Source organism: Solanum stenotomum, chromosome 6, assembly GCF_019186545.1.
Source record: "Solanum stenotomum isolate F172 chromosome 6, ASM1918654v1, whole genome shotgun sequence".
Taxonomy (NCBI): domain Eukaryota; kingdom Viridiplantae; phylum Streptophyta; class Magnoliopsida; order Solanales; family Solanaceae; genus Solanum; species Solanum stenotomum.
This window is the reverse complement of record NC_064287.1, coordinates 48,298,546-48,323,671: the sequence shown is the minus strand read 5'-3', so window position 1 is coordinate 48,323,671 and position 25,126 is coordinate 48,298,546. Positions and strand designations below refer to the sequence as shown.

General features: G+C 28.9%; 1 protein-coding gene and 1 non-coding gene across 2 annotated transcripts; both read left to right on the top strand.

The window, feature by feature from the left end:
- Positions 1-8,371: 8,371 nt before the first annotated feature.
- Positions 8,372-8,445, top strand: TRNAI-AAU (transfer RNA isoleucine (anticodon AAU)). The gene has a single exon. It is a non-coding gene; the product is annotated as a tRNA-Ile (tRNA).
- Positions 8,446-18,247: 9,802 nt separating this feature from the next.
- On the top strand, positions 18,248-21,588 carry LOC125868295 (probable serine/threonine-protein kinase PBL3). Its single transcript, XM_049548937.1, has 6 exons — positions 18,248-18,538; positions 19,565-19,911; positions 19,993-20,128; positions 20,277-20,413; positions 20,522-20,645; positions 21,012-21,588. The coding sequence occupies exons 1-6, from the start codon at positions 18,475-18,477 to the stop codon at positions 21,464-21,466; spliced, it is 1,263 nt and encodes a 420-aa protein (XP_049404894.1). The 5' UTR covers positions 18,248-18,474; the 3' UTR covers positions 21,467-21,588.
- The last annotated feature ends 3,538 nt before the right edge of the window (positions 21,589-25,126 follow it).

Below are 25,126 nucleotides of genomic sequence, written 5' to 3'. Positions count from 1 at the left end.
ACATTAGTATAGACTAGAACTCTGACTAAACATGCATGCCTTAGCTCGTTGATATAGCTAGGATGTGTTTGGTAGGGAGGAAAATATTTTTCGAAAATGAATCACTTCTTGCGTACGTTACACCAAATTCAGAATGACAATTTCTACGTTCAATATTAAGTTAACATCATTTGAATTGAGTTCTAATTTAGAAGCGGGCAACCACCACCTGAGTTGTCCAGTCTGAAATGTATCGATCCAAGCCAATTGTGTTTCTACATAGAACACTAAGGTAAACTAACACTTATGGGGAAAAAAATGATAAATAAACAATATATCTACTTTTGGAGGTCCATTTTATAACTCCTATATACCATAACAAAGATCATTTTCCCCGTAAGAGAACATTATATACAAACGCAAAGGCGCGTAGGCTATTCACAACAATTTATGATTTGAAGCAAACTAATCATTGCACCAAGAGGCAACCTTTTGATCAACCAAGGTTTGTCATTGATACAAGCCGTATACATGAGATATACCAAAAAGGGAAGACCTACAAAATATGGTTCTCTCCGAAAGAGACTCAATCATTTGGTACTGCAACAAAAGGAAATAACAATAACAACAACAACAACATACCATGTGTAGTCCCACACAAAGTGAAGTACGTGAAGGGTAGAGTGTACGCAAATTTTACTTCTAGCTCGGAGATAGAGATACTATTTCCGATAGACCCTCGGCTCAATACAAAATCAGTCTAGAAAAAAAAGTAATGAAAGTATGAAACAACATATAGTAGCAAAACAATACTACAATGAGCTAATACTATAATCGAACTACACGAAATAATAAATAGTAACAAAATTCGAAGAGCAAGAAACTATAAAAATAATACTACAATTACTAGTATGAATAGATAAAATCACTTAGGTGGCCTATAAAATTAGAAAAATACAAATGAACCAAGAAACTAGTTTCTATTTTATCCTTTATTATGTTACCATGGAGTTCTACAAGTTAGAAAGGAAAAATCACTCCATATACACATTTAAGAGTAAATATTATGGGTTTTAAATCTACTTTTAATTTTTTTTTTGCTTATAACAGATTATTTACGGGTTATGACATATCAATTAAATTTAATTTTATTTAAAAATCAAATTATATTTATTTAATAAATTATTAATCTATTTAAAGGTTTTTATTATTAATTAATAATAGGTAATTAATTTGATTTCACTTCCTTTTTTTAGAACTAAAATTTTCAGTTACCCAATTTTAGGGATTTCCTCCATACACGTTTTCTTTCCTTGTTTATCGTTACCATCCCCATTCGTCAATCCCACCCCCCTCCCCCACGCTTATTCACTCCTAGACGCCACAACCCACTTTCACCATTGTTTCTCATCAAGTCTAACTTTAAAATAGTCTACCCCCCTCCCCCATTATTCATCATCATGTTTAAGAAACCCATTGAAACTCCTCGAAAGAGTCCCAGATTTGATGGAACTTCAATTGATGATGTTCATGTTCCATCGTTCAATATATTATCCCAAACACCCCCGCCTAAAACTATTGAAATTCCGGCGACCGGTGGTTCCTCTCGATCGAAGAACAAAAAAGATAAAAATAATGAAGCAAAGGAAAGTGTGATTCCGGCAAATCAAAAGGGGAAGAAGAGGAAGGGGAAAACACTTGTTGAAACTTCCGATTTGAATTTTGTTAGTCAAACAAAAAAGAAAAAAAGAAAAAAATCAACAAATGTTGAAGTTGCTCAAACATCAAAACCATCTACAAGAAGAATAACAAAGAAGAAGGAATCGGAATTACCAAAATACAAAAATCCCAAAAAAGTTGTAAGGGTAAGTACTTTACTTAATTTATTTTCACATTACTCAAAATAGTTATTTTTTTATATCACTTTATTCTTATTATTGTTTTCAAAACAGTTGTTTGTGTGAAATTTGTTCCAAATTTGAAAAAAATGTTTATGGATTTGACTATAAAATTTGGGTGATGTATTTTGAATGAATTATGAAAAAAATGTTTATGGATTTGACTATAAAATGGTATGAATTATGTATTAACATTAATGTTATTGTATCTTAATTGTGTATAAACATATGAATTATCAACAATGGTGTTTTTGACATGGGAGCTGTTGAAATCGATGCAAAGTACCATCGTGAAAGGTATGCCACAATCATGTGGCATTATGGAAAAACAAAGAATGAGGATGACGCGATCACTACTGGTATGGTTGCTAGCAAATTTGGTGGACCTCGCATAGCAAAAGAACATGTTTCGGATACCACCAATTATCCTACACCAAGACCACCGACAAGAAATTTGAAATAGTTCATTGCAACTTCTACTTTTTAAGAATTACATATTATTTTTTTTAACTTTTGGATAATTTTTTTCTGTTTAAGTATTTGATGATATATAATACCATATGTTATCTTCTATTCAGATAACATCTACACATGAATTAATATTTGGCTATTATAATTTCAGAACACTGGTATTATACAGACTTCATACAAATTGAATGCACTATTTTAAAGTATCATTGTGTTTCTAAGTAGTAAACTCATTGGATGAAACGTGTATGAAAATTGATTTATACGTATATGACTATGATTTTAATATAAGGGGTTGGGTATTGTATGAATCGTGATATGATTTTTATATACAAATGTTATGAATTGTGTTTTCACATTTGTCTGATTTTCTTTTGAATCTTCATATGGTATGAATGATTAAATTGGTATGAAAATGATATCAATTGTCAAACTAGTGATTTTTTCTAAAAATGTCACATTGTAACGACTCATTTGGTCGTTTTGAGTACTAGAGCTTTTTATTTCAAAAAATACTTTCCGATAGATTCTAAATGGATATTTTGGACTATTCATAACTACAATTATGAAATTAGTGGGGTAGTTTTAATAATATACTTAGTTGGTGGTTATAGAAGATAGCATTAAAATTAATAGTGGGTCACTTTTACACTTTTATAATTAGTCTGTAAATAGTTAGAGTAGTAAATAATCTGCAAAAGAAAGAAGAAAGAAAAGGAGGCGAGAATTTTTTTCAACGGGGTCAACCTAGAGCAATTGAATGCTCTTTTAGGTGAGATCTTAGAAACTTTCAATCTTTTATATACGTAGTGTAACCAGTATTATACAGACTTCGTACATTTCGGATACATTATTTTAAAGTATCAGTGTATTTCTAAGTTGTACACTCATTGGATGAAACGTGTATGAAATCTAATTTATATTGAATATGATTATGACTTTAATATTAAATCTTGGATATTGTATGAATCGTGATATGATTTTTATATACAAATGTTATGAATTGTGTTTTCACATTTGATTATTTTCTATTCTACACATATTGTTGTTTGAATGAAAACTGAATTAAATTTGATTAATATGTGTATGACCATAACTTAAGCTAGAGTTGGAATGAAACATGAATACAATTGGCATGCAGTTTGTTATAATTTTATTTATAATATGACACCAGTTGAAAATCAAATTAATATTCATGATAACTTACATTAAATACTCGGGATACCAAATGAACTCCATAATTACCTTCTTATAATTATCACTAATATATACAATATCTTTAAATTAGAATAAATTTAATTTGTTACAGTATGCATTATGTATGATTACTGAATGAACAGTGTATAAAGAATGAACAGTATATTAAACACTAAGCAATAATGCACTTCAAACCAATTATGTTTCATATCAAAACAAAACATTAATATAACTAACAAAATAAACAGTCATTAGTTTTGCACAGGATAATTTGAACATGTCTTCCTGTTGTGACCAACTTGACGACATCTACTGCAGGTAACTTTAGACCTTTTGAGTTTCACTCAGCAAACCCCTTCCAGCGTTCAAGTTGTGGTCTTCCTACCGTTCTCTTTGGACTCTCACAAGCACTACAACAAATATGATATATAGCTACGAAATTATTAGCTACGACATCAAATTTGTCACTAATTGTTCGCTTTTAGTGACAAAATTTACTTTTCGTGCTTAAATATATGAGACACATACTTTTAGTGACGAAACAAAAAAACCGTAGTAAAATTTCGTCTACTAAAGTTTCCCACCAAAAAATTAATTGGCACCATTTGTTAAGTAGTGTTAGTCACGAATTTAAAGTTATCGGTGACACATTATTTCGTCACTAATTATGTATCTAATTCATGACAAATTATTTTTTGTCTTAAAATTTATTGATTTTTTTACCCAAAAAAATTTCATCTGAAAAAATATGTTGTTACAATATCGACAAATTAGAATTCGTAGTTAAATATTATAAGTTTTAGCTATCAGAATTTAACTTTAATTATGATATTTATTTTCGTCACTAATAGTATAAACGGAAAAGGGTTAAAATTGCCCCCGAACTATATGAAATAGACCATTTATACCTTTCGTTACATTTTGGGATAAAAAATGCCCCTGCTGTTATCCTAAGAGACCACAAATACCCTCAAGAGTTAACACCCCAAATTTTTGTTGACGTGGCAAGCCACGTGGGACTAATCCTTCCACCTAGGTGTTGCCAACTAGGATTCACTACAAAAGAACTAGACCTTTAGCGGCAACAACAGTCGCCACAAAAGCCCAGAAAATCGTCACTAAAAGTTTTTAACATTAAATTCTAATTTTGTGTTTTTTTCTTCATTGTTTTTAAAAAACCAAATATGATATCGATTAAGTAGGAGTTTGAAGACACTATATGTTTTATTTTTATGTCATATGTAAATGTATAAAATGTACAATGATGCATTATATATATATAGTAGGAGATTTGAATCGAGAAGTAATTTTGATTATTTTTCGTAATAATATTGGATGTTTTTAATATGGATATTGCAAGTTATTTATTTTAGAAAATTAGGTCGCAATCGAAAATTAATTATCATATTTTTTTGTTGAAAAAATAGGTTTTACTAGCGAATGGTTGTTGGAGCCTTAGTCGCCACTAAAAATCACTCATAACCTTTAGTGGCAATATTTTGGGATTTTGTGGCGACTTTGTCGCCACTAAAAGTCAAGTTCTTTTGTAGTGAATCTTAGTTGGCAATGCTTAGGTGGAGGGATTAGTCCTATGTGGCTTGCCACGTCACTAAAAGATTGGGGTGTTAACTCTTGAGGGTATTTGTGGTCTCCTGGGATAACTGCGGGAGTATTTTTTATCCCAAAATATAATGGAGGGTATAAGTGGTCTATTTCGCATAGTTCAGGGGCAATTTTGACCCTTTTCCGTAGTATAAATAATTCGTGACAAAGATTTTATTGTCTCTAAACAATCTGTGATTCAGTGACAACAAAAAAATTGTCACGAAATATGTAAGGTGTTAAATAGCAACAACTTAAAATTTGTAGTGAATAATTCAACTATTTGCTACGAAAAAAATTCATAGCTAAATACAATTTTTTTTTGCTACAATTGTTCATAATTACAAGTGACAACTTACAAAAAAAATAATATAAGTGCTTCATAAGAAATAGACAGAGTCCTTTCGTTAATCGACGAGGGAAAATATTATAACCAACGAATTCAGTCCATTTTATAAAAATGAAAAAGTTTAATTCATGAATTTTCTTAAATTACACAATTATGCATCATTTCAAAAATACAATCTAGGTTATAAGTATCGTGAGTGGCCTGGGGTACGATTCTGCCACTAAATCACTAATATTTGTTGGTTTAACACTTTTGTTTTTTATTTGATACACTTTCATCGAAAAAGACGATAGAAAAAATAATTTCTCAAGTCTTGGTGTTAATTTTTGTGCGTGTCTATTGATTTGTGATTGGTAAACTGCATAGACTAAGTCGATCTATTTGCTTCTGTCTAAAAATATGTAGTTATTTAATAGTAATTTCACAAATGCATGTAGATCAACTATACAAAGATAACATCGACTTACAAACTTAGACTTTGCAAAGGTGCGAAATATTTCATGAATTTCTATTAACTTTTCCATCAGTGTGAAAATCGAAATAAACTAAAAAAATGAAAGCACAAATAAAAGAAACGAACAACCTAGGATTTCAAATATATCATGATGAAGTACTATAGTTATGGGTATCGATGTTTTTTTTTACAAAACAATTGATTTACTAACCAAATTGAACCGATTATTCAATTTTTAAAATAAAATCGAAAGTTTAATTTTATTTAAATTTATAATTGTACTATATAATTTTTAAAATTTATAAAAATAACTGAATAAAATAATAGAATCGTACTGAATATATTTAAAGATATGTTAAAAAATATACAGTTTAATTAAAATATAATCTACATTTGAATGAATTGTAGGTGGTAAATTTCATGCACTTGTGTATGTGTATAAATAATCATATAATAAATTATATCTACAAAAATTAAATTTGAAAGAAGTGAATGAAGTAGAAAATAAATTAAAAATGAGAGACAAGAGAGAGTTGATCTGATGGTAAACATTCCTCACTTCCAACCTTAAGGTTGTAAGTTTGAATCTTCAAGAAAGCATGATGTGGGAGTTCCTAGGGAGGAGTTTAAAATAAATTTGAGATGGGTGGGGGGTGGGGGGTGGGGGGGGGGGGTTAATAAGAAAATTAATCTTTTTTATAATAATAAAATTGTCCCTAATTAATACATTTAATAACAAAATAATTTTTGGTATATAAAATATAGTCATTAGCGACGATATAATTTTGTCGATAGTAATAACCTTTTTAGTGACAAAACATACTATTATCTACAAAAAATATACTTTTTACGACAAATGAATTTGTCACAAATGTTTAAGCATTTGGGGACGATTTTTCTTTATGTAGTTTAATATAATACTTTTAGCGACGAAGTACTAAATCGTCTTTGTATACTTTTAGAGACACGCATTTAGTGACGACTGAGTGACAAATTATTTTTCGCCTCACAAGAATTTTAGTAACGAAATATGATTTATAAATGAAGAAATTATTTGTCCCTGATAATCGAATTTGTTCTAGTGAAGGTATAGGTTCATATATAAAAACCATTATAATAACAATAAAATTATACCCACTTGTCTTTATACAAATATCATTACAAAACACTTTTCATACTCACTAAATACACATTTCAAACTCACTTAATACACATTTCATACTCACTTAATACACATTTCATACTCACTTAATACACATTTCATATGACAATCATCATTCATTCTAAATATATATATTTCACTCGTACCAAATACATCATTACTATCAAACAACTTTATACAGAAATGACAAAACTAATATAAACACTGAAATTACAAATTTAATACCAACTTAAAACACTTGTCATACAGTTCGTCAAACTTCCAAATAACTTTTTTTACAGATTATTGAACACACTTTCATATAATTTCAATTCATTTATTCTATCAAATTCATTATCAACTTAAATCACTTTTCATACAATTCGTCAAAATTCTAAATAACTTTTTTAATAGATTACTGAACAAACTTTCATACAAATTTCTTTCCATTTATTCTATCAAATTCATTCAAAAATATACATTTAATTTATACTTTAAGAGAAAAAAAACAGTATTCAAAACAACCACAAAAACAAAAAAATCACTAATACTATATACTTCACAACAGTTAACAAAAAGTGATGTCACCTTAAATATATAGACGATTTATAGTTTTATCATTTTTTTTTTCATTTCACTGTAATTTAAAAACAAACAATAAACAATAATAAATACTAACCTGAAGAATCCCATCTTCCACCATGTTTAATTTATATTGATACATTGTTGTCCATCACAATAAAATCAAAAATTTTCAAATATAAAAAAAAACTTCAATTACTCGATATTGAGAATTTTTTCTGGAAGAACAATGAAGAAACAATTAAGAGAGAGAAACGTTGAAAAAAAAAAGATAAAATCTAATTTTTATTTGATTTTAACTAATTTGAGTGAATTAAGGATACTAAATAATCTTAATTAGGTTGGATCCCTTATTTCGTGCCAATTATTAATTATCTACACTAAATTCAAATTAAATTAACACCACAATTTCAAATTTTTTACCTTTTTACCATCAATTCCGGTTTTTTTAAATTCTTCTTTTATTTTTTTTAAACAACTTTTTTCTATTATTAAAAACATTTTTTTTATAATTTGTTAGAACCTGAAATTTTTAATGTTATAACTTGAAAGTCTAAATCTACTGTTATAATTCAAAAATATTAATATAATATATGTCATATATGAAATTTACAAATTAGAAATTCATGCCCAACTGTCTTTGATACTGGGCCGACGAAAAGATAGTAATATATTAGTCTTAAATGTTTGCTTAAAATAAAGGCCCATTAGCTCAGTTGGTTAGAGCGTCGTGCTAATAACGCGAAGGTCGCAGGTTCGAGACCTGCATGGGCCATTAATTTTCCCCCTTTTGAAAAAAAAACTATATACTCCTAATTTTATTATTTTAAAAAATAAAACGGGGTTAATTATATAAAAAAACATTCAACTTATAATCTGATTTCCAAAAAAAAAAATCAAATTATTTTTTGTAAATAATACATCGTTGAACTTTCATAATTTCATTATATACCCTACAGCTAATAATTTAATAGCAAGAACTTATTTTAAACTAGATTTTGGTATAGATTATTAACTGGTTTTCGAGTAAATTGACATTTTAATGTAGGGTTGTTCAAAACTGAATCCAAACCGATAATCCGAATCAGAAAAATGTTATTGGTTATTTATAATGGGTTATTGGTTTAGCGGTTTTGATAACGACTTTGATTTTATTTTTATTATCGATTCTTAACAGGTTGAAGTTTTTTTCTTAACGGGTTAACCGAAACCGATAGTAAATTTAAATAACTATATTTATACCATTTTGTATATATAATCCTTGACTTAGAGTTTAGTTTTCTACTTTTATTTCTGGCTATCTCAAACTCTTGGTTATTTTACAGAGTAAAAGTGTTAGCATTTGAGCAAGATGCAATTTGTGAACTCATGTGCATAATTCATTCGGATTGTCACCTTATTTCTAAGTGATTTTCAATGTTTTTTTTTTTGTCAAATCTTAACGGTAAAATCGATGACCGAACCGATAACGATCAATAACCGATAAATCAATAATCAAAGCCAATATCTTAATGGTCTACAACAGTTTAGCATTTCTACAAACCGATAACCAATAAGTCAAACTGATAAACTTCAAAATCGAACCAATCGATATGTAGCCCTATTTTAATTAGGTGATTTAGTGAAACATTTTTAATGTTTCTTTATTACAAAAAATAGTGTGATATTTATTCCACATTAAATCATAAGTTCCATGACTTTTTTTTTTGTGTAATCAAAAGAAGAAAGAAACAAGAAAGCAATACTACTAGAAATCAATGGAGTATGATTCATGATCACATGTCTTGTTGCCCCATAGTCAAGGAAATTAGTTGATAGGACTTTTAGTAAACATTGATTTTGACATGTGTGAATTGAAAGGGCAAAGGGGTCAACAAAAGGTAGGTCCTATCCTTGGAGGAAAATATAAACAATTCTCTTTGTGCGAAAGGGAAATTATGATAACTTGATTTGTTTCTTTAATGGGAAGCAAAAAGTAGCTTTTAGATGGAAATTTCTCTGAGGTTGAAAATAATTTATTACAAAAATAAAAATATATTTGTTACGTGTGAATAAAAGTGTTGAAACTAAGAAGTGTTGAAACTGTTAATGAAAAGTTGATTTGTTTGATAAAAGAAGTGTTGATAAGTTCTTTCTTTTGTTAGAATGATCGAAATATATATTTTTAATTATTTAAAAGTTTTCACGTTAAAGAAAAGGTGAAACAGTAAAATATTGAGCAAATTAAAAAATTTCCCTTCCCTTGCCTCCGAAGTAATAAAAAAAATTGATGAGTAAGTTAGAAGTTTTATTTGGGAAAATATATTTTGAGAATTGGAAAGTTATTCTGATAAAATAGTAAATTATTGAGCAAATTAAAAATGTTTATAAACTGGCAAATTGTAAGTTAGAGATCAACTTATGAATTTTTAACTGATTTTAACTTGTAAACTCTTTCATAATATTTAATATAACAATATTTAAATAAGTTTACGAAATACTTATAAATCAGTTTGATCAACTTATAACCTTGGTTAAACATCCTTATAAAGTCACATTTCTTATAGTGGAACCAAAGTGTCTTTTTAACTCTTTTAATATTTCCTAATTCCCCTTTGATCACTTCATATATAGAATCAACATCAACAATGTCACTATTTATCACTCACCATTTATTTTCCATAGACCATAGATGATGTGGATCTCTAACCTATTAGAGAAATTAAAGCGTTAAATGTTACATCGAAGTTGAATATTCTTGATTCATAAAAAGGGTCATCAAAACGAAAATTTATTTCCTTTTAAGGTGGAAATTACACAAAGTTATTGAGTATTCTATCAGGTTCTTTCTTACTAAGTTCCTTTATCACAATCGAAACTCAAAGCTAAGAAACTAAGTGAATTCCAAGTCCTCTTCTAGATGAGGCGCAAATTTAAAATTTAAATTTTATAAGTTCAATTTTATGAGATTTTTAATGTTGAAGTCATTATGTTTTAAACCTCATTTATGTTTTAAGATAATTTCTCTTCACTAATATATATTTATTTTTTTGAGGTGTTTGTAGTCTTCAAATCAATTTCTACTAAGGAAAAAAAATATATTAATATTGTCTTGAACTTTCAAACCAAATAATAGTAACTAGTTTTAAAAAATCATGATAGATAATTTAAGATGAAAAGGGTACGAGCACTTTAATAAAATAAACGCTTAACAAATAATTTTTAAGACGAAGAGAATATTTTAAATCATGACGAATAATTTAAGACTGAGAGACTATGAACAACTTATAAGCAGAGTGCAACATAACTATTAAAATGAACAAGAATTGTTTTAATAATTTTTTTTTCTATGTGATATGATGGTCTTCCATTAGTGACTTTTAAGTCTAAGGTCCCATGACTGTACATAAACATGGCCACCCATAATTTCATATTAATTAATACCAACGTTCCAACAAAAGAATTATGATAACATCGTCCACTTGCACACACTTAGAAATATTGAAAAAATAGATCTGGTCAACAAATAAGTTTCACCTTTTCTATTTTCTATTCAATATTCGTATTAGAATTTGGCTAATTCAAATTTATGTTATCTGTGTCTAGAGTCCATACGAAAACTAAAAATTAAAATGCTTAATTAAAGGAGACATAATCTGTTACGTTTGCATGAATGAAGTTGACAAGGAAGCTAACTACTATGTCAATTCTTGTGTGAATGGATTGTATGAAAATTCTTTGTACGTGTTAAATAAATAAATAAATAATAAAAATTCTAACCATTGAAATTTTTGGCTAAATGTTTTCCTTTTAGTATGCAATTTATTTGGCATTATTTGTGTGATGCCATCGCAATGACTCATTGACTATGTTGGCAAATGAAATGTTTCCAATTTATTACATAAGACCATCTTCAATCCAAATTTGGTGTTTTGAGCTTCAATCCATACCAATTTTTACATCAAATTTGGTGTGTGAATAGTGTTACATCAAATTTGGTGTAACACTATTCATCACACCAATTCACTTTTTGAATATTTTAATATTATATCATTATACAAACTTTTAATTAAACATTATATAAATTGCATGTTTTAATTAAATCTCTTGTATATTTAATTATTTTTTATGTAATATTAATTTTAGATATAAAATTTAGTTTTTTACAAATTAATTTTTCTATATATGACTTTTTTTTAAAATTAAATTTATGTTAATTCTACTTTAAATTATAATTGGATATAACTACAATTAACCTTCACAAAAATTAAAAATGCAAACATTGCTCATTTTGAACTACATAATGCATTAATAGAGCATTTATGGGAGCACCGTAGTGATCTTGAAAGTTGAATATTTATGTAGAATTTAAAATATTTTTTTCAATTATGTAATGTTTATTTAATTGTATTTCATTAATGATTCACTTTTATTTGTATTATCCATTGTTATGTATAATGTATAATATTTGCTAGCAATTTATATTGTTTAAAAAATTATGGTACAAAATAATTTTATATTAAACGATTATAAAAGGAAATAATATGAATTTTATATGGTGAATGTTTTATGAAATAAGAAAATATAAATGAAATAAAGAAATAATAATATAATAATGAAGAAAGAGAAATATTCTTTTTTGGTGTAAAATTTGGTGCAGTGGGTTGGAGTTGATTACACAAAAAATAGTGTTGACACCAAATTTGATGTTTGGGTTGGAGATGCAGTGTACGTTCTCTAATATAGATGACTCCATATACACTTTTAAAAGCTGTCAAAAACTGACCTCAATCCACTACTAAAAAAGAGGTGCATGTTTTTTTTAAAGAAATAATAATTTTTTTAAAAGAAAAAATTAACCTTTGGAGATCGATTTATTTTTTGGTGCGATAAATCAAAAATAAAATGCAAACTGACATCCTAAGATTGATTTCCTTTAAACAATTTTTTTAACAAAAATCGACCTCCGCTAGATCAATTTTTGACATTTTCTTAAGTAATGACAAGTCCTTTAAATTTGCATCTAATTCTTATTATTGAACCAGGTTCACAAACTATATAGATTAAATATATTTTATTTGAGATCGAAAACTTTCACAAAGTATAGGTCTTGTGACAAACCTTTAAATATGCTTGCAAGAAGATCAATGACACAAAATTCAAAAAAGTAATAGGAAGTGCATAAGGATAAAAAAAGAAAGTGGAAAAAAGAGAATCATTGTGATTTATGTTGAAAAATATTATAGAAAGGAAAAAAAAACAAAGAAGACTCTTTGAAGGAACCTTACATCATTGCTGAGGTGGTTAACAAAAACACATCATGCTTACATTTTAGAACCTAATTCTACAATTATCAAATCACTTCATCGCATTTTCTCATTTTATGGTAAAATAATTTTAAAGTAAAATAGATATTCAAAACTATTACATTTTCTAGTGTTGAATTGATTCTTCTTTACCAATATTAATATTGATTTGATTTTTGTTTGAGTTACTCATATTTGATATGCTATATAAAACTTATTATTAGCTTATATGTATTAGATTGTATTCGCTGATACATCATCTAGCCCAAATCGCTCTCTGAATCTCACTCCTCTCTCCTCTTCCTACAAATGATAAATATCCAAACTATAACCTACTCAATTTGACATATTCAAATTTAACCTAACTCGCCATAGTCCCTTTAAGTCATCATATACTTTGATTTAATGAACCTTTGAGCAAAAAAAGAAAATGGCAAAACAAAGGAGATTGTGTTGTCAAGTGGTAATTGATTAAGGGGTTGAGTATAATTTACTCATATTTTTAATTGTAAGATGGGAAATAATAGTAATTAATAAAATGATTTTCAAGATTTTGACAAGAATAAATCGTGGGGTTAAGTGCTTTTCTTGAATTGTAGATTTATAACTGGATTTTAAAGTGTAAAGTCAACTTTTTTTTTTAATTAAAACTTCCACTTGTTTATAGAATTTCGTATAACATAAAGTTATAATATTAATCAAATAATCCACATGAATGTAACTTCTTTTTGTGCATGCTTGCCTTAAAATGTGCTTCACCTAAATTAGAGTAAAATGTGGAGCAAGAATCTCATTTTTATGAGTATATCCAGAGGCGTATCTAGAGGGGGTGCCGTGGGTTCACGTGAACCCATGCTCCCCTCTCTAGATCATATGTAGTAGTGTTATATTTTTTAAAAATATTTAAATATAGATGTGTGAACCCATGTTCAAAGTATCATATAATAATACGATGATGATTAGGTGCACCTCTCTAAGTGAGGATAGAAATTTAAATCTTATATCTATCTTGTCTTTTTTAGTAACACCACTCCAAGTGGTTATCGGTGACACTTTTGACGTTTCAACTAATTTTTCTTTTGTATTTTTGCCGTTAATCTTTCAAAATTTTCAAATGTCTTACATTGAAAATTCCTAAAAAATTTAGCACTGTAAATTTTTTATCTAATTAAATCAAATGTGTATATTAAAATTTAAAACTAATTGTATTATATATTTTGGATCTATAGTTTTTAAAATTCAATGGTTCATATTTAGAACCTAAAAGTCAAATGATCAAATTTATATTTAAGATACATTTCTTCATAATCGTGCACCCATCTAGCCGAAATCCTGGATACGCCTCTGACTGTATATCAAGCCCATTTTTCTAAAGAATAATAATAATATGATCATAGGTGACTTAGTTTTAATTTAATATATAGTATCACATCAAGTGAGACAGAGAAATAGTATAATGTATACTAATAAATAAAGATGACAGGTTGATTAAAGAAGAAAATATGGGACTAAAGTGGATGGTTTTTAATTATTCTTTATCTTGAATTATTGAAATAGACTTGTCTTGGCCAGGTTCAGATACTGGATTTTAAGTCAACTGAATTTTTTTTCCCCTTTAAAAGTCCTACTACTTTAAATATTTATTGTTGTATAAGAGAAAGTATTATAATCAAAATCATTATTTTAATTCGTTTGGTGGGTACCTGCTGATTGCACAAAAAGGGAATATATTATTATTGTTTGCCTGGCTTATTGTTGGTAATTTATTTTCTTTTTAAATAGAGTCAAAATGAATATTATCCTTTTTTTGTTCAAACATTTCCCTAATATGATTACAAAAAGGAACTCATAAATGAAATTCATGTTTGAGGAGCTAGGATAATTGTGAAATTAATATAATTATTTTTGGAAGGAAAATTTAGTTTTTATAATAAATTTTCCCAACAAGGAAAAATGAGATTCATATGTGAACCAATGGAGTATTGGGAGTAAGAAATAATACATTTTTTTGTTTCAATTTCATAGGATGTTTTTATCATGTCTTAAATTAAATATCTTGATAACCTTTAATTTAAGAATAACATTCTTTTGAAAAATATTAGCTCCGTCCTCACTTATGTGATGATATTTGTCTAGGTATACAAAGCTTAAGAATTTTAACGTTGTTCGATAAGGAAGGGGGGGGGGGGGGGGGGGGGGGGNGGGCGTGTGTGAAGTAGATATTTTCCCTCCTCCATTCATAGTTATACTTATAGGTTTGTTTGGGACCATATCCTATATAGTGTATAAGTTTAATTTAATACTCAACCTCATGTGCACTCTTTAATGCTTTCATTTTCAGGGCAAAAGACACATTTTTTCTTGAAGTTGCTCCCATTTTTTTTTCTCAAGTTACACACTCACTATACATGTTTGGGCAATGAGTTTGGCAATATACTATACATTTTTTTTTCTTTGGAATATTTCTAAAAGGAAATTCGTAATCACTATTTTTGTAATAGCTCGCAAATTATGTGAGAGAAATAATAAATAATACTAGATATAAGTTTGATGTGACGAATTCAACTGAGGCAGAGGGCGATCGTTGACCGTCTTTATGGGATGCCATTTGTTTTCTTACGAATTACATTACATTTATAGTTGGTCCTTTTAAAAAAAAATATATTTTTATTTTCTTTAAGTTGTTTGTTTCTAAAGAGAAGAGATGTTTGAATACTGTACTTAACTACATGTGAGCCTTGTGTTGACACACTGAATATATAAGAATGTGTTTAATATTTTAAAGGTCAGATTGAATTGCTCAACACCACCATGACATGTGTAGTGCTGGACTGTTTCACTCTTAATCAGATGTCTTGAGCTTAAGTCCTGGGTATGGTGGATTTAGTCAAGGCTCCAATGGGAAAAAAATTGAATTACTCAACGATCTAAAATAGGTCATAAAAAATCTTTATTAAATTTATTTGTCGAATTCCAATTTAATTTTGTTAATTAGAAATTCTAGAAACTCATTTTATCAAAAGTATAAATCCAAGTGACATACATTAAATTATGAAACTATTTTATTTCAATGATGAACTCATGTCTTTGACCTTTAAACATGTGTTACCTATCTCGCTAATTAGATTTTTGTTCTAAATAGATTATTAAAATGTTATAATTAACTTATATATAATAATTAATGTCTCAAATAGTCACGCTTATAAAGCTAGCACTTGATCATAGATTTTGAAGATTTATCTTCAAATATTTATTTGGTCATAGATTATGGATTAGATTTTAACACTCTGTCTTAAAAATAATAATTCAAGTTTGGTTTTGGGACTTCCACTAATAAAACTTTTATATTTTTTTTCAAGTATAATACATATTTAAACAAAATTTTAAATTCCAAAAATATATATATTTTTTTTTAACTTCTTAAATTTTAAATTTATAAGTAATAAATCTATAGTCAAGATAAAAAGGGACCTTTTATCACGAGGTGTTGGCCTTATATTTTTTTTCCTATGAGCCCTTCATATTACACTTTTACAATTATTGGGATAATATCAATGAACAATAACTTGGTAGGTACTCTTTATTTATTGCAAGTTAATTATTGACAATGACATACTTTTAGTGTGGTTCTATAAATGATTTTGAGGAAAACTAAATATTAATAATAATACATTTAGTGTGATTCTATTAGTGAAATTTGAGGAAAATAAAATATATGTAAACTTTATCTTCGTTTTATGTGAGACAAGAATATCATTTTTGATAGATCATTAGCATAAAAAAATGTGTTTTAAAAAAAATAAAGACGAAGAAGAAAAAGAATATATCTAACGCAAAAAAATTAGTAATATACTCAAATTTGACCACTTCTAATGAAAGAAAAAACTTTACACTACCAATATTTTCTTATATATAACTTAATATATAAGATTAAGTCTACTGAAACTTGTTTTGTTTTTAGTTAAGTAGTTCAAAGGAAAGGTCAATTTTAGTTCCTTTTTTCGTAATAAAAAATCAAGTCTAATCATAGTTTTAGTGCTCAAATTAAATGGAACACATAATAAAGACAGAAGAAGTAATTAATTTAAGTTTTTCCCATAGTAGATTTTTACTTTTAGCTTTTAGCTTTTAGGGTAATACATGAGAACATTGGTAAATTTGAATAATATTTTTTTAAACTAGAAAGTTAAATAACTACATAAAGTACCTGTCTTAAATTATCTATCGTAATCTTTAAAAATGATTATTTCAAATAATTTATTATTTTAAAAGTTCAATACAAAATTAATTAACTTTTTTCCATTTTGTCCTTAAGAGTAATACTTATCTACCTACAAATATTTCGGTAAAGTAATATTCAACGAAGATAAATTATGTTTTAAGACGAAGATGCAACAGTTCAAAATTCCTTTTAATCAATAACTTTTTAATGAACATGTAAATAAATCCAATAGATAATTTGAAATTAATGAAGTAGTCAAATATAGTTATTCTAAAATAGAATTAATAACAATAATACAATAACCTATTTTTTAACGAGAGGAATGCCAAGTAAACATGAACCAATTAAAATGAAACGAATGAGATAATTAATACTTAGTTGAAAACGTGCATCACGACTCACGAGGAATAAATTTGGGACTAATTAGTTGAATCATTTCTTATGAGCGTCCATGTATTACTCACTTAAAAGTGGATAATTTTATCCTTAATCAAATTTTAATCTTGTTTAAAAATTATTAGGTGTTTTTCAAATTTGTAATATAACTTTTCAATTTAAATTTAATTTTTAAATAATTAAATATCATTTTAAAATAAAGTAAAAAAAAATATGAGTAAAAAAATAGATTAGGTGTTTTTCAAATATGTAAAATATAAAACGTCAATTTAAATTTAAAATCTTTATAATTAGATACTAAGTTTTAAATAAAGTAAAAAAACATTTAATTAGAAACTTGATATAATTATTATGAAATTATTATTGTCAAAAGATGTGTTGCCGTGAATGAGGTGTTTCTTCTATAATCAGATATTTCAGGTTCGAGTTTTGGGGTATGCAAAATTGAGAAGGAAGCACTATCGGCTATAACGACTTGAATCTGAATTAGTCGGACTCCGATGATACTAAAGTAGGGGCAAATTAGGAATTAAGAAAAAGATGACGGAGTAGTGACACCCACGTTATAACAAAGGACACACATTTTATCGAGTAGAAAAAGACAAGTGAGAAATGGAAAAGGAAGCTACTTCACCATTTCTATAGCTTCTTCCCTTCTAATTCCTTTTTTTTTTCTCTTTATATTTATCTACTCAAAAGCCTTCAAGAACTATTCTTTGTAGTTGTTCATGTGACCCTTTTCAGTTTTTCCCACCAAACTTTTTACAACTCCAAAAACAAAAATATCTTGTATTTGGGTTGTTCAAGATTTGAGCTTTTTTGCAGAAATATTGCTCCCAAGACTTGAATTTGACTTGTAAAGGATTGATCTTTTGTGGGGTTTTTTTAAAAGTTTTTCTTGATGGGCAATTGTGTTGGTTCCCCAGCTAGAGTTGAAGCTACTTTGAGCTCTACTACCCCTTCTGGTACTTGACCCTTTCTGTTTTTTCTTGTTCTTCTGTTGGGTATTTCAGAGTTTATTGAGCTGATTCCTGTGGGTTGAGGTGTGCGTGTGTGTGTGTGTGTGGGGGGGGGGGGGTATGGAAAAAGATAAAGATTGTTTTTTTGTGTGTATCTTTTTCTGCTTTGTGATGGGTGATTTAGTTCTTTGCTTTTAATTGCTTTGGTTTTTGGGTGAATTTAGTTGTTTGCTTTCTTTTTGTTAGAGAATCTTGATTGCTTCCTATCACTGTATAGGGAGAGGCATTAAAATTGTAAGACTAGTTTTTAGCTTGCAGAGAGAACTCTGATGTGTGGTTTGTTTCATTTTGCTTCTGTTTATTGATGAATTTGGTTTAATCTTTATGTTGGTGCATTAAAGCATGGATCTTTGTATTTTTTTCCAAGTTGGTTGACTTTTACAAGATATTTGGTATGGAGATTTGTGAGTTTTGGATGTTGATTGTTAACTTTTGCTTGAATTTTGTGATATCTGTGTTTGCTTTTTGCCTAGTTGCTTTCTCATCCTCATATGTTGTTTGAACTCAAAAAATGATTAGATTATTTACAAATCATTCTTTTCCGCTTGAATACATTGAATAATTATGTTTTGCTGTGAGTAGTTGCACCTTTGGCCTTGAGCTGAAGGTCTATTGGAAACAACCTCTCTACCTCCTAATGCAGGGGCAAGGTTTGCATACACTCTACCCTCCCCATGTAGGGACAGGGTTTGCGTACACTCTACCCTCCCCAGGCTCAACTGGTGGGATTGCACTCGATATGTTGTCTTGTTGTAGTTGTACATTTATTTCCAATCACCAAGATTCTTCTTTTTCATGTCTGTGTCCAATTTCCTTATGTTTAGGATGTAAAAAACATCATAGTAAGTTAACTGAAATTGACCTGTACCCTAAAATCAACCATATACTATTGGAAAGAATAGTTTTATTCTAAGAATGCATATTGGTATATGTGACTGAATGATAACATTTCCTACTCTTTTTATATGCCAGCTTATGAAGCCTCAAGATTTCCTGACAGAAAAAGCAATTCTTCTGTTCCATCAAGCCTAAGTATTCCATCCTATGGTAGGAAAAGTAGTTCCGAAAGCCTTCCTACTCCGAGATCTGAAAGCGAAATATTATTTTCTCCTAATGTCAAATCCTTCTCATTCAATGAACTGAAAAATGCAACAAGGAATTTTAGACCTGACAGTCTTCTTGGGGAAGGAGGATTTGGTTGTGTTTTTAAAGGATGGATCGATGCGCAAACTCTTACTGCTTCAAAGCCTGGTTCTGGGATAGTGATTGCTGTCAAGAAATTGAAGCCTGAAGGTTTTCAAGGTCACAAGGAGTGGTTGGTACGTTACTTCTGTTATAATCCTGCTAATATTGAACTTTTTTTCTCGTTGGTATAGTTACTAATGTTCAATACTCTGCAGACTGAAGTTAATTACCTCGGGCAACTTCGTCATCCAAATCTGGTTAAACTCATTGGCTATTGCATCGACGGTGACAACCACCTTTTAGTCTATGAGTTCATGCCTAAAGGAAGCTTGGAGAACCATTTGTTTAGAAGTATGCCTGCTTTCTTCCCCTCCTAGCTTTGGATTTGTCATAGTAGTTTCTCCCTTGTGTCATTTCCCTTGTGTCCCGAAACAATGGAGAATTATATGTGTATTCACTAATTGGTGGTGATTCTTGGCTTAATATTTTTGTTAAACAGGAGGACCTCAACCTCTGAATTGGGCAACAAGAATTAAGGTGGCTATTGGTGCTGCTAGAGGCCTTGCTTTCCTTCATGATGCTAAAGAACAAGTCATATATCGAGATTTCAAGGCTTCTAATATTCTGTTGGATGCGGTACGTATCAGACTCCGATCCCCATTCGTGTAAATATGCCTTTCCTTAGCATAAGTTCTCTTGCTGTTCTTGTGAAGCTTAAGACATATCTGTTTTCTTGGACTGCAGGAATTTAATTCAAAACTGTCAGATTTTGGTTTGGCGAAGGCCGGGCCAACTGGTGATCGCACACACGTATCCACTCAAGTAATGGGTACACAAGGCTATGCTGCTCCAGAATATGTTGCTACAGGTTAATACACTGCCTCTCTTGTTAGTTTAGCTGTATGGAACATATAGCCATGGCCTTCTGATTAGATATCCATTTTGTAGATTTTGGAGTAAAACATATTAAACGATTTTTGATGATAAATCTAGTTATGTTGGTGTACGCAAACCTTACCCTTACCTTTGTGATGTAAAGATGACCCTTAAAAGTATCCCCAGTTACCGATCTTATTTGTTTAAGACTTTCTATGAAGTTGTGGTATTTTCACGGAGAAGAAAGAGCTTGATTTCTTATTATGAGTAAACATAACTCTGCTTTCCTCATGAAACACATTCTATTGTAATACTGCTGGACTATTATCTTGTAACTAAATATCCCGCTATCTTCCAGGTCGTTTGACAGCAAAAAGTGATGTATACAGCTTTGGTGTTGTGTTGCTCGAACTGCTTTCAGGACGACGTGCAGTCGACAACACAAAGGTCGGTATAGAACAGAATCTTGTAGACTGGGCAAAGCCATATTTAGGAGACAAACGGAAGTTGTTTCGAATAATGGACACCAAACTAGAAGGCCAGTATCCCCAGAAAGGAGCGTATACAGCTGCTAACCTTGCTTGGCAGTGTCTAAGCAGTGAACCCAAGCTTCGCCCCAAAATGTCCGAGGTTTTAACTGCTCTTGAAGAACTTCAATCACCAAAAGGTGTTAGCAAACTCTCACATACTGAGCATAGAGCTATTCCCAGCCCAGTGGCTGTATCGCCTCTGAGGCATCATCGTTCACCCCTGCATATGACACCGTCTGCTTCTCCATTACAAGCCTATCAAAAGTCTCCTCGCGGAAGGTGACTCATAGAGACTAGAGAGTATACATATTTTGGTTTTGTCATTGTACATTTCTCATATATCTACCAAATTTTGTTGTCTATATGTTTTAATGTATTGGCAGTCCAAGATTAGATTTTGTTTTTTTGTTCAATGCTTACTTTGTAACCTATTCAGACACTGAGTTAACTCTCACTGTATTTGAGATGATAATCTACTTAGTTAAATGTGAATGAAATTGTGTCTCATATATTTTATAAAGCATAAGAAGGCATAATATGAAGAAAATCCATAACACTAATATATATTCAAAAGAGCTAAAATATCTAAAGTTTGTTTAAGATTCAACTGGGTACTAGGAGTAGAATATTAAACCAATATTAAATAGGCTTAATTAGAGTAAAACACTTAAATCATTCTAAAACTTGGTTTAAGACAAAATTGAAGAAAATTAATTATATTAGGTATAGATGACTAAGCTTATTAATTCAGTAGTGTAATTAATCAGTGTTGTGTGAATTTTTTTTTCTCAAGTTCTTATAGTTTGCATTTTTCCTTTAGTGACTTTTGCAATTCTAGATCTTGTAGATTTTGAGCTATAATTTTTTTTTTCTTCAGATTAGAAATGAAAGTAAATGACTATAACTCTGAAATAATAGTAGTTAATTTTAAAGAGATAGATTGTTTTGTTATAAAACTATTTTGGCTGATGATATAGATATAACCATTGACAAGTACAATGATTACTTTTACAAGAAATATGGTGATTTTAATGATGGGAAAATGAACAGATATGGAGTATTATTTTACACTTTCGAACAGAAGAAATGATAGAGATGTCAATAAAAATTATAGCGGGATGATTATATGCTTCCTTACAAAGAAAATAATGTAGATGATGAGGAAGATGACCAGGATGATGGTGATCCAAATTATGTGCCTCCTAACAAAAATAATGATGAAAATAGAGAAAAAACATAAAGTCACTATTAAAGTTGTCTCGAATTTTCAAAAAGACATCTTAACTTTGTAGGTGTCCTATTACTCCATTAAACAACTTCAAAATAGTAAGTACACCCCATTTTTCACGCAATACCACTTATACAAAAATATTTGTAAGTCACACGCTAATAATCACTTGCCACGTGTTAAAAGTATTTTTTAATTATTTTTATTTGATTTCTGTGGTTTTCTTTTTCATTTATTCTTTTTCTCTTCTTCTTCACCTCAATTTCTGTTCCATCTTTTTTTTTCTTTTTTTGTCTTCTTCTATTCCATACCCTTCATCGTTTTCTTGGGAAATTTTATTTCATGTTCTTTGTTGGTGTCTTGCAATGGACTTTTTTTTATGCTTTGTGTCCCTTTAGCAGCCAACATTCACTTCTGCCTATTTACTATCACCAATTAATTTATTTATGAAAATAAATATCATCAAATAATCAAAATCTAAATATTCAAAATATCATCAAGTCAAAATTTGAAATTTAAATCACCACTTTCTCCAACTCCTTACTCCCAAATCGAGTTTTCATAGTTTTACTATTCCCAAATCCCAATCTTAATTTGTAGGAGGAACTAATTTGTTTTTCAAAAAAGAAGAAGAAGAAGAAGAAGAAGAATGAACACAATAACATTAGTTTTAAAAAAAACAATGACTAGAAAGAAAAAAAATAATGAAGGAAGACATGGATGCCCCAAGAAATATGGGTGAGCTAATGATGGTAGGGAAGATAAGAAAAAAGATTTGAAAAAATAAAAATATTCCTAATAAAGTAAAAAAAATTAATACATGAGTTTTTATGTTTTTCTTTTTAAAATAAGTCAAATTGGAGTGCCACATAACAATTTTACGTTGGTCTGAAGCTGTATCAAGAGTCTTCACAAGCTTATATTTTCGTGACAACATGAGTGGTGTTAAAATTAGTCAAAATGATATATTTATTGTGGATTTAGATAGTTTCGTGGGGTAATAGGACAACTGCAAAGTTAATGTGTCTTTTTGAAAATTCGGGACAACTTCAATGGTGACTTTATGTCTTTTCTCGATGAAAATAACACGGCTGAGAACGTAGGCAACAACGGTGATGACAATGATAATAACAATGAAGAAGATCTAGGAGATGATTATGTGCTTTATCATCATTATCATCATCTCTAGAATCCCCATCATCGTTATCATCATCTTCATCATCATTGTTATCATCCACGCCATCATCCTCATCATTTCCATTGTTATTTTTATTAGGACATATAATCAGAGTCACCAACATCGTCATTAACGTCATCATCCTCTTCATTATTTTCTTTGTTAAGAGGTATGCAATCATTTTGCTGGAACCTCGATCATTTTTCACTATTCCTTCAGTTTGGAGGCATAAAATCATTTTCATAATATTCATCATGATATTTCTAAATGAAATAAAAATTTTAGTACTACAAGTTTAATTTTAGCAATAGATCTATGTGATATATATATAATTTTTTTTTTGTCTATGTTCTCATTATTTCCACGTAATCTGGATGTGGCCTAAGAACCACTTATCATAAATTTTCTTGCCTTATTATTAGTCTCATTTAAAGTAATTTATTGTATTTTAACAAAGTTATCTCAGTTAGCTATCAAAGTAATACATATAAAATTGGTCAAATCATAAATATAAATTTGATCAAATCATAAAAATCATTGTTTGACTAAGAGTTATGGTGTGTAGGATATGCTTTTCATACACTAATTTATTTTTTCTATTAAAAAAGGTGTGGGGCGAGATCTCATTATGTAATTCGATCCTTTAAATTTTTCAATAAATTTCATTTAGACACTTAAAATTATAATTTATTATAATTGAGCACATAAATACATAAAAAAATATCCATATTAATAAATAAGCCTCTTAGAGTTTCACTAGCCATAAAAAGGGAGATAGCTATATTTCCTTTTCATCTATAATGCAACCTGAGATTAATTAAAAATATCACTAAATTCTAGAAGTCTTTGAAAATTAATATATAGATGAAACCATATAAAAATAGTTTCCTCTTAACCTATAATGAACTACAAAAATATTTTTTTTCTTAAAAGACATCTTTTTATTAAAATTTGACAGATAAAAAAAACTCTGTAAATATTTCAATTTCTTTTTTTTTCAAGATTAAGCAATCTTTTTATTTGGAACCGTAGGGTAACCCAGGTCCTAGTCGGAAGGCATTGAGGGGGGAATTAATTCCGAGTCACCCGTATAACCACTCTCCAAATCAATTGAGTCATCTCGATGAACAATCTATAAACTATGTATACATGATTATATATATATTTTTTTTGTAATATTCTTACTTTTTATTTTAAAAAAATTGTTTAATGACAATGACAGTATGCGATTCATCATGAGCAATCAATAATGTTTTTACTCTATAATTATTTCCAACTTCATTCACTTTCTTTTTAAGACACCTACAACAACTAAGAATTATTTTAGATTTTCTATTAGCGCTTCGACACCATTAGAAATAAATATTTTTTCATGGTAAATTAATGAAATTTTGTACTATAATATATGATTTTTCATCTATTTTTCACTTAACCAGCTCACTAGAAAAAATATTCTCACTGAACTATTGACAAGTTTCTTATTTGTTTTGTATGAAGACACTATTATTTTTATTTTCTCATGATTTAATCAAAATATT

Bases quoted from the DNA above. Each gene is read 5' to 3' on its own strand.
- LOC125868295 (XM_049548937.1), top strand. From the start codon at position 18,475: ATGGGCAATTGTGTTGGTTCCCCAGCTAGAGTTGAAGCTACTTTGAGC. The intron at 19,912-19,992 runs GTACGTTACTTC...AATACTCTGCAG, and splicing joins AAGGTCACAAGGAGTGGTTG to ACTGAAGTTAATTACCTCGG. The intron at 20,414-20,521 runs GTACGTATCAGA...CTTGGACTGCAG, and splicing joins CTAATATTCTGTTGGATGCG to GAATTTAATTCAAAACTGTC.